General features: G+C 35.0%; 1 protein-coding gene across 3 annotated transcripts in view; it reads right to left on the bottom strand.

Annotated features, from left to right (window-relative positions):
- Positions 1 to 1,697: 1,697 nt before the first annotated feature.
- The window catches only part of HERC4 (HECT and RLD domain containing E3 ubiquitin protein ligase 4), a 123,443-nt gene continuing 113,853 nt past the window's right edge, over positions 1,698 to 11,287 (bottom strand). For 2 of the 3 annotated variants that reach the window (XM_063103556.1, XM_063103557.1), the window contains exons 22-24: positions 8,630 to 8,813; positions 3,420 to 3,522; positions 1,698 to 2,342 (exon numbers count right to left, since the gene is read on the bottom strand). In XM_063103556.1, coding sequence (XP_062959626.1) covers positions 2,134 to 2,342; positions 3,420 to 3,522; positions 8,630 to 8,813 — 496 coding nt within the window. In that variant the 3' untranslated portion in view covers positions 1,698 to 2,133. The remainder of the gene's footprint in view (positions 2,343 to 3,419; positions 3,523 to 8,629; positions 8,814 to 11,287) is intronic. The other variant, XM_063103555.1, reaches the window with a different exon arrangement.

Genomic DNA, 11,287 nt, shown 5'->3' with positions numbered 1-11,287 from the left:
AAATTTGTTTTAAATTATTTTTACAGTGAAGACTGTTTTCAGCTCTTTTTATATTGTACATAGTCTTTTATGTAATCTACTGGCATATGTTTTGTAGACTGTTTAATGACTGGATATCTTCCTCCAACTTTTGAAATACAAAACCAGTGTTTTATACTTGTACACTGTTTTAACAAAGTCTATTAAAATTGTCATTTGACTTTTTTTCTGTTAGCTTACATTGTTTAAGGTAGAAATTTTTAAATCTTTCAGAATTTATATAGCTTTGAGGGCTGTATTAGCTTTCTCCTCACACTACATTTCATTCAGTACTTTGCAAACACTGATGGTGCTGATTGTAGAAGATGGTGCATCACCAAATGTTTCAAAACTAATATTTCAACCATTCTAGGCCAGGGGCCTTACCAGGTAAAATGTGGGGAAAAGGCAGGGCAGGGCCAACAAAGGACTTGACAAAGTCACATGACAGAGGACCAGGACTGGGATTTGAGGGACAATAGCAAATGGAGATGTAGTGAATTCAAGAAGTATGCAATATAAAGGCCAGTTGCCACATCTCCTACTTCTCTCCCCAGCAAACTCTTTTGCAGTGGATAAAAGTAAACACCCTGGTATACTGTTTGTTGTTAGTACTAGGAAAATTATGTTTAAGATAATGTGTCTACATATACAAATTGGAAAAGGTCAAGTATGTACTTTAAAAGGAAGGCTATAATCATTTTAATAGTAAAGCTATATACTTGGCAAAACCTAACTTAAAGTCCAGTATTTATGCTATTCCCAGCCCCTTTGTGGTTAGTTATTTCACTGACTATAATACCCTAATCAATGGCACATGATGGTTTACCCATGAAGGGGGTCACTGTCTCATTCAGTGGCTATTATAAATAGCCTCAACAATTCAGATCAGGTTTTGCTGCAATATGACATAGGAAAATTTTTCCAGAGCTTTTTTGGATTTTGGAATTGCAGATGAGATTGTGGACATCTAGGAAACATTAAAAAATAGATACAAAATTTATAAGAATTGGAACAAGCAATCCAAAATTTAAAGAGACCTTCTCTGCAACATTCTTATGAGAACCACTGAAAGTTTAAATATTAAGCCAATAAATATTATGTGAACAGTTTTCATGGCATTTTTTATAAATTTAAAAAATAAATATTTGCATTATAGCAGAAAATCACATGTATTGCATCAATTCACTTTTACATTTTAATAACATAACTAAGCATCAGCATCATACTGTTATGATTTATGTTTTTTAAAATTCAAGGAAATAGTTCTAAAGCACTGAAAATTGACTAAATACTAACCTGCGGCATCAAAAGTTTTGAAAGCTATAACCCACTGATTATTTCTCATAGTAGCCAATGTTTCTAATACTGGCATTAGTAGGAAGATCTTTGCAGAGACAAAGATCTTCCTACTAAATATTAATATGCTTTCTGGTAAACAACCTCCCATATATCAGCATGTGAGAATTCACAGAAGAGGAAAGAACTACAAGTTATTTAGTATAATTCCTGTTTGTAATTTAGGTTTGCACAAAGACATTTATTCAAAAAAGAAAAGACTTTCCATCTTGCTATTTGTTTTTGCTTTTTATAGATTCTCAGAGTAAGATTTAAATCAAAATTTTTATCCCTAAAAAGCTCAGTTCAATTACAACCATAGAAACTGTACTGGTATCAGAACATAACTATTTTATTATAAAACTTAACATTATTTACAAAATGAAAAAATAATCAAATGACTATTGCAGGCCAAAGTTAAAGGTTTTTCACCCCAGTGATTTAAGAAAAATTAAGCAACATTTCCATGCACTCACACTGGATCATTTCTGAAATATTCAAACTCTTAAAATTCATTTTAGTAAAACTTTAATGTATTCACAATACTTGTATGTTTATTGGGAGATGGGGGAAAAATCCATGTACTTATTCTGTACAATAAGTTTAATATTAATGGTTTCTTCATGTTCAATATTTTTTGGCTTTCATGAATACTCACAGCATAGGACATTTTGCAAGTAAGAATTATAATAGTATCTGTCATCTTGCTGAATTCACCACAAGAAAACACACATTTTAATGCTTTTGCATTAAACAATAGTTATAACAACCCCAAAGTTATATTAAACTGAAGCCTTCGTTGTGATCAATAGCTTGGATCAGTTTAGAGCGTAGAATTTCTTTTTCTGAATATTTAGGAAGATCTAGAAGATTAAAACAGGTATGGGAAACTGGGAGATACTCCTCACCACCTCCTGTTGACTGGATGACTAGTTTCAGACTCCTCATACCAAGAATAGGAATGCGGTCACTACCTGTCAAAAATACTACCAAGAAAAAAAATCATTCAGCCAACCACTTAAAAATAACATCAAGTAACGAGTAATATTTAGTACACTTAACTGCAGCAAAGCTTTATGTTAATATGTGCTCTAAAGTGGAAACCTACTTCCAGTATTTGTGGAAGACAAGATTTTTGAAACATACTAATTACCTAGCTACACAATATTTTTTTCTTTAAAACTGTAATCTTAACATTGGCACACAGAAGCTGTTTAATAAATGTTTGATCAATAAATGACTATTGCCATTGACAAAAACATTTTTAGAGCCCTTTTTTGGGGAAGAGCCGTTTAGAACTAGTCAATAAACAACATACAAAATGCAGTTCTGATTTTGATTTTTTTCTATTATCAAAAATTTATACCATGCAGACAGAACTCAAATCACTTTCAAAGAATAATGATTTGTCATCCTTATGATATAGAAAGAACTTAGCCAATATTCTCAATAAAAGATTGCCAAAAATATTCTTGGCAATAGCAGGGGTATCAAGGGAATGTCACTGATTTAGATACATAAATTCTGACAAATTTCAGTATGGTTAGCTCAGTTGGTTAGAGCGCAGCCTTGTAACACTAAGGTCAAACGTTCAAATCCTCAAACTGGCCGCCAAAAAAAAAAGAAATACATATTTTAACAGATAAAAGACATAAATGAGGGAACTAAAGGCTTGGAAAAGACAAGTTCTGTTTTCTACAGAAATTCCCAAAGTTTTGTTGCTGAAGCAAAGAGAAAAAGAAAGACAACACAGAAAACAGCTATACTCCAAAGATCTTTTTAGAAATTCTAAAAGGAATTCTACAATCCTAGTTTATTGTAACCACAGTTATAGTTCATTATATTATAAAATATGCAATATAGCAAGAACCAAAATAACAAACAAAATAACAAGAACCAATGCTATTTTAGAGGTAAATCAAATTTAGCCTTTGAAGTAAAACACATGTAATTAAGATAAGCTCTTTAAAAAAAAAAAAATTAAAGATTAAAAATAAGACCTTCCTTGGAAAAATAATATGATTCCAGTATCACAAAATATGGAACTAGTTAGAAATACTTACAAAGAAATTGTTTTTTCTTTTCCAATGGCAATTCGTGAAATACTTCCCAAAAAATTTTTATCGTAGGATGTTCTGCCCAATATTCCCCCTTGTATTCTGTATTCTAAAAACAACAAAACCTTTTATTAACATTAAGGGATATTAATTTTGTCTTGAATCTGGCAAACTAGCTCCCTTAGCACATAAAACTAACATGGCCCAGGAGTCTGAAACTCATGCAATTCAGTTGATTACCCACCACTATTTGCTGAGCATTCTGCATTTTGGAGCTATTAGTTAGTTCCAGGAGGAAGGGAAGAAAATGTGTGTGAATCACCAGAAATGACTCCCCACTACTTCAAAGAGTATAATAGGATTGTACTATCATCTTCAAAAGACAGTATCTAAATAAGGATAAACTAGAATTACTAAAATAATGTTAAGGAATTGTTAACGTTCAACATGGAATTATCTGTGATAATTAAAATTTCCTTCTCCTATATTCATGAACATAAGTCAAACTATTTTACATTCTCTCTCTCCTTTAAAAAAACATGGAACTAAGAGTAACAATAATAATTTTCTGTGGTAGTCAGTTTCCAGGATGGCTCCCAATGAGCTCTGTCTCCTGGTATTCATGCCCTTGTGCAGTCTCCTCCCACAGTGAATGGGCCTGACCTATGTAACCATTAGGATATTGTGGATATGAGGAATATATAACTTCTGAGGCTACATCATAAAAAAACTCTGTGGCTTCAGCCCCTCTTCTGAATTCCCTCACTCTTGGGGGAGCCAGGTGCCATTTCATGAGGACACTATGTAGAGAAGTCCTGTCCTCATGGTGCTATATAGAGGCCTCTTGCCAACAGCCATGTAAGTGAGCCATCTTGGAAGCAAATCTCTGTTCTTAATCAAGCCCTTAGATGACTGCAGCACCAGCCAATATCTTGATGTAACCTGAGAGACTCCCTGAGCCAAAATTATCCATCTAAGCTACTCTTAAATTACTGACCCACAGAAACTGAGAGACAATAAATGTTCATTATAATTTTTTTTTTGACCGGTAAGGGGCTCGCATCAGCACAGTGTGGTCAGCACCACACTCAGCCAGTGAGCGCACTGGCCATCCCTATACAGGATCCAAAACCGCGGCCATGGCGCTCCCAGCGACTGCACTCTCCTGAGTGAGCCACAAGGCTGGCCCTCATTATAATTTTTTTTTTTGGTCTTTTTGTGACCGGTAAGGGGATCGCAACCCTTGGCTTGGTGTCGCTGGCGCTCAGCCAGTGAGCACACCGGCCATTCCTATACAGGATCCGAACCCGGGGCGGGGGCGCCGCTGCGCTCCCCCGAGTGCGCCACGGGGCCGACCCCTCATTATAATTTTTAAGCCGATAAGTTTGGGGGTAATTTGCAGCAATGGAATGAACATACTGACCCTTTCCAAAATATTAGTACTAAGAGAGGAGGGGAGTAGGAAGGAGAGGAAGACTAGTTTACATTGTGAAGTGTTCTTTAAAAATCCAGCCACACCTGGCCTTAACTTTTAGCCCTTAGATAGCAAGATCCTTCCTACATCAGGGTCTTTGGACATACTGTTCCATCTCAGCCTAGACCACTTAAACACATCCTTCTTTCTTCGTTTGTCAGGCTAATATGTATTTATCCTTTAGGTCTCAAATTAAATGTCATCTATTTCATTAATTGATTCATTCAACAAATATATAATGAGTTTAGTCAAAGTTTTGGGCCCTGGGAAAACTGAAGTGAACAAAGTCCTTGCTTACCTTGTACAGCTTACCATCTAGTGAGAGGCCTTCCAAATTCATCTAGCCTAGATTAGGTTCCTCCTCATACAGTAAACACTTCACTAAACTCTTACTCTTCCCTTTCTATTCATCACAATTTAATCATTTAATGTTTAGCTCCTTCATCAGAGGGCAAAGACCATGTTTCAATCTTATTTATCACTGTCTCCCTTAATTTCGTGCATAGTAACAGGCATCCACTAGAGGCTCAATAAATATTTACTAATGGGGCTTCTTGAATTTGGGGCTCTCCCTATTTGTAGCCATGATTATCTTAATCACTGAGCTCTCAATAATTCAAATCTGCAAAATATTTGCTGTTATTTGCCAATGAGTTTGGAGAAAATGGCTTGAATTCTAGCCATTAACTTGTCTAAGTCTGTGAGCACATTCGTGGGGAATGAAAAGAGGACGGCTGAAGTTTTCCCTCAAACCTCTAAATGGTTTGGGGGAAACACGTACACAGTCTTGATTAAGAAAGAACATTTAAAGCCACAAATCATAATCACTGAGATTATAATAAATCAGATATACAATAGAAGAAATCAAAGTATACTAAGTATAAATACATTAAAATATACTTCAAAAATGTCCTGTCTTACTGAAAGAACACTTCTATCAGTTATCTAGTCAGGCAAAGGAAGTACTTACTGATTGCTCTTCTAGGTGGTGGGAATACAGCAGTGAAAAAATAAGCAAAACCCCTGACTTTATAGCTTACATTGTGGTGGGGGAAAGGAGCAATGGTAAAGACAAATAAGTAAAATTTATATAATGTGATATTCAAAGAAAAACAAAACAGGGATGGAAGATGGGGTGGAGGAGTGGGGTTTGCAATTCTAGATCAGTTATCCAGGGAAGGTCTCTGAGAAGGTATAAACACATAAAGGAGGTAACAGCAAAAACTTTTTGTGATTATCACAGTGAAGAGAATTCCGGGCATAGGAAAAGGAAATAGAAAGGCCCCAAGACTGGAGTGTACCTGGAGGGTTCTAGGCTCAGCAAAGAGGCTAATAAGGCTGAAGCAGAGCAAGTGAGAGGAACAGTGCTAGGAGATGACAAGGAGGGACAAACTGTGTAGGACCTAAAGGGTATAGTAAGAAGCCATTATATCATTTCTCATTTTACGGGGGAGTACAGGTGGTGTCCACTTCCACTGGGGAAACCTTTAAAGTTAGTATCCACAGGTTTCTTCTCTTGAGCAGGTCAATTTACCCCCCAGAAAGAAACTATCAATCTCCTTCTTGGAGGATTTAAGCCTGGCTACCAGCTTTCTGTGGGCCATCCTCAGTTTCACCTGGTTTCCCATATTCTAAAGCCTCTCTCCTGAGTTGTTTTTTCCTGGGTAGGAGAGGGGATATCAGGGGTCCAGTTTTCTTTAAAATAGCTTTGAAATAATTCTATTGCTTTTAGTGCAACCCCACATACCTACCATTAAAAGTAACAGTGTACCAATTTGTGAGCCTTTCAGAGATTCTGGGGGGGTAAAATATGTCGCCTCCTAACAATCCTGTCCTTCTGGAGGCTTAGAACTTAATTTTCTCTGCTCTAAGTCACTTGTCAACTTGGCAAACTACTTTCCATCTTCCTAAACTATTTCTTCTCTTGCTCACTGTATTTTTATTTTTTTGGTCCATGTATCCCTATTTTTATTCTGTTATTGCCATTCTAGTGAGAGTCTGAGGGAGCAAAACAAACGTGTTTATTCCACCATGTTTAATTAGAAGTCCTAATTATTTTTAAGATTTTTATATTTTATTCCTTAAATTGTTACATAACAAAATTGACCTTTTCTGGTGTGTGTACAGTTCTACGAGTTTTAAGTATACATACAGCTTGGTGCAACCAACACCAAATTAGGATACTGAACAGTTCCACCACCGTTATGCTCTTAAGTCTCTTGTGGCTACAACCCTCTGCAGTCACACCCTCCCTCTACCCTTCGCTCCTGTTCACCACAGTTTGTCTTTTCAAGAATGTCATATAAATGGACATATATAAATGTCATACAGTATGCAATCCTTTGAGACTGGCTTCCTTCACTCAGCACAGGACCTTGAGATTCATCCAGTGTCAACACTGTATTTCCTTTGTATGCTGAGTAGCATTCTACTGAATGAATGTGCTGTGTTGGCTCATCCATTCCCCCACTGAAGGACATCTGGCTTGTTTCCAGTTTTTAACTCGTTTGTAAATTTTAAAAATTTTTAACATTGTGGTAAGATACACATACCATTAAGTTTATATTTCAAGGACTTTTAAGTGTACAGTTCGGTGGCACTTGGCGCATTTGCACTGCTGTGCGACCATCACCACCATCTGTCTCCAGAACTCCTTTCATCTTCTAAACTTCGTGACCATGAAACAGTAACTCCCCATTTCCCCCTTCACTTACAAATTGTTGTGTGAACATAACAATACCGGGGAGCAAGACTGCTAGGTTATGTAGCAAATGCATGTTTAGCTTTATAATAAACTGCCACACTGTTTCTAAAATGGCTAAACCATTTCATATTTCCACCAGCAATTTATTAGAGTTCCCGATGCTTTTTGCATTCTTGCCCAGCACTTACTACTGTATTTTTTGTTAGTCATCTTAATAGATATATAGCATCTAATATTAATGCAAAAATTTCATCAGCACATGCTAAATTACAAAGATAGGAAAACGGACAGGCCAACCCTGCATATATCTTTCTCAAAGCTGATTTAACCTTGCACTTTTCATTTGTTTCTCTGAAGAAATATTTGAGAATTACTTGGATAGAGAAGTAGGAAAAGAGAAAAGTTGTTTAAAAAATTCCCAATCTCCCCCTAAAGTTCCTTTTATTGGTTAGGGCACCAGTAAACGTAGACCATGAATAGTACTTATTCTCTGCTAAAAAAATTTAACATTGACGCTAATCAGGAAAAAAAAAGGAAATGAAGATGTTAAGCACTGGAAATGCTTTTCAAATGGTTTTCCTAGGATTGAGACAGAATATAAATCCACTCAGTTTTGGCTGCAGCTTCTATCCAGATCCAGTCTGTGTCGCAAACGATATTTTTTTTTTTTTTTTTTTTTTGTCTTTTTCGTGGCCGGCACTCAGCCAGTGAGCGCACCGGCCATTCCTATATAGGATCCGAACCCGCGCCACCGCGCTCCCAGTGCAGCACTCTCCCGAGTGCGCCACGGGCTCGGCCCACAGACGATATTTTTTATATCAATACCATCATTATCACCAAATGCAGAAATGCTATATCTAACTCATAGACGTTCAAACTCATTCACTGTAGGGTAACAGAGGTAGAGTGTTTTCCTACAAAAGTAATAAACTGTATATAATGGAAAACAGTACATAAAAGGGCAAGATATTCACCAATAAATTATGTTCTTCTTTTGCCTTTCTATTTAAACAATGTCACAGATTTATTTTTCCTTACCTTTTCCAGTTCCTTCCAATCATAATTTGTATTTCCAATAACCATTGCTTGTAGTTCATTAGGCTGGAAGAGCAGAAGGACTTTTCCTCCACAGACCTTATGAAAGCCAGCATGAAAAGCATCAAATAAGGAAGCCACCGATTTATTGAATATGTAGTCCACATAAGCATCAACAAACTCCTGCCTAGAAATGAAAAAGCACACACACAAAGATTATAAAATTTATTTATAAGGAAGACTTATCTAGCCTTATTAAAACTTCTAGTGCTCCTGCACTTTTTGATACTTTCTTCCAAAACTGAGAAAGTATGAGTAGAGCTCAAAGGGGACAAATTCATTATGGAGAGCCCTATCTTTCTTTCTACATAAAAATCAGGTATATCCATGAGGAATTCACAATTATTCTTACGTTATTCCTAATGGGAAAAATGTCATTTCCTAATGGGCAGAATAATGCAAATTGCTATCTAAATAATTTTAAAATATTCACAATTACTGAGAATTCATATATATCACTTCATATGCATCCCTAAAAAGAGTGATCAAATATTAAGTGATAAAAAAATGAGGGCTTTGAGAGGTTCAGATTACTTGACAGACTAAATTCTTTGTTTCCTCGGGTTCCAAAGAATCTGAACAAATGTATTTTTAAAAACAACCAAGAGGAAGTATTAAGCATTTTTTTTAGGATAATCATTAAAGATTAGAAGTAGAGTTTCTTTTCCAATGTATGTGTGCACACTAAATACTTCTGATTCTCTTTTGCTTCTCATGATACAAAAGAAAACTGTAAAGAAAATAAGAAAGTCCTTTTACCCAGTACACAGATCACAATTTTATTCAATTTGTTTTGTTTTGCTAGCCACAAACATTTTTATAAAACTATCTGGTCAAACAAATAATGAAAATAGGTACTAGAGAATTTCAATATTTTGTATCCTTATCTTTTGAACAATAAAGAGTGATTCTGCAATGAGAATACTGGTAAATTTAATCATCTACAGATAATCTTTTTAGGAAGTTACAAATTAATTTCAAACTGAATTTACAAGGAAAAAAAAGGTTAAAGGAGGCATGTAAAAGATAAAATTGGTGGGCCTAAGGAAAAACCAACAGCATATGCTATTAGGTTCTAATGAGAAAAAAGACAAATTTGTAATGCATAATTTTATAATTCATCCTATTAGAAAGTTAAATTTATCTATACTAGTTAAGTCCCTTAAGCATAAAAGTCTGAATTGTTTTATGTGCCACCATATTTTTTGTTAAAATTCTTTAAATTATTTCACACCTAAACACTGTATGTAAAATATTTTTAAGAAACAAAGAATTACTGTAACAATAGAAAATTTAAAAGCAAAAAAAAAAAAAAAACTGAATCAGTGCAAGTTTTTAAAAACCAAAATTAAAAAAAAAAAGTACAACAGCATTTCAAAAAGTTCATGGAAAAATAATATTAAAAGATAATATGGATATTTCCATGAACTTTTTGAAGTACCCTCATATAAGCTAGAAGGATCTTAATGTTTTTCACATTGTTTTAAAAACAACTTTATTTTTACCAAAGTAAGACATATGCATAGTGTAAAACATCAAACAGTAATAATCCTAATAGCCAACATTTATTGAGCACAAACATGTGCTAGATCCTACTCTAAATACCTTGAAATTATTGACTCACCTAATCAAAATAACCCCATGAAGTGGGTACAATTTATCATTCTGTTTTACAGAAAAGGAGACCGAGGCGTGGAGATATCAACTAATTTACCCAAAATCACACACCTTTTAAGTAGCAGAGTCAGGATTACAATTATTTGGATTAAGTATCCAGCAACAGCCATTAAGACAGTTTGATCTAAAGAATTATAACAAAACAGAAGAGAACAGAGCAACTCTGTCCTGTACTTCTCCACCAGAAATTCCTGCTATTCAGAGGCAACTATCTGTTAACTCTTCTTGCTATTCCTTCTGAAATTTACACCTTCAAACTTCTAACAACATAGTTCTATTGTTATTCCTTGACTTAATTTTAAGTATTATCCAATGAACTGAATATCTATTGTGAAAGGTGAGGATTTACCTTTTAACTGTCCCACTCTCACTTTCCCTTTCCCCCCTTATAGTTGTTATACAACAATTTTTGATTCAGTATTCATTGTTAACATTTTCAGGACTATAAATATTATTCAGTTAAGCTACAGAGCATTTTATGGTTATCTTCTCCTTCCTTAAAAATAACTTTTGTATCCCTTAGTTTGCTACTTCATCCTCAACTTCTCTAACAGAAATGTCAATTTCCTCCAGATTCGTTCAAATATATTAGGTATTTTGTATCCTTATCTTTCGAATAAGGTTGCATTTTTCTCCTGGAGCCCTCCCTCTTCATGATCTAACACAGATTGTTGGCTCTTTCCATACAGCTATTGTTCTTCCAGAAAGAATCCTCTTTGCTTCTCTCCTATCGGATCAGTTTGTTTTTTATTTTTTGTTTTTTGTTTTTTGTTTTTTGTTTTTTTGGAACTTGGGTCTTCTTTCTTGGTTTAATTCCTTACTTTGGTAGTACACATCCTCCATTAACTTCCCGAGAAAAAGGCACTGGAAGTAAATTCTCTGAGACTGTTATGCATAAAGATGTTTTTATACACTCACATACTT

This window comes from Cynocephalus volans, chromosome 7 (assembly GCF_027409185.1).
Source record: "Cynocephalus volans isolate mCynVol1 chromosome 7, mCynVol1.pri, whole genome shotgun sequence".
NCBI lineage: Eukaryota > Metazoa > Chordata > Mammalia > Dermoptera > Cynocephalidae > Cynocephalus > Cynocephalus volans.
Note: the sequence above shows the minus strand (reverse complement) of the source record. Positions and strands in the feature narration are given on the sequence as shown.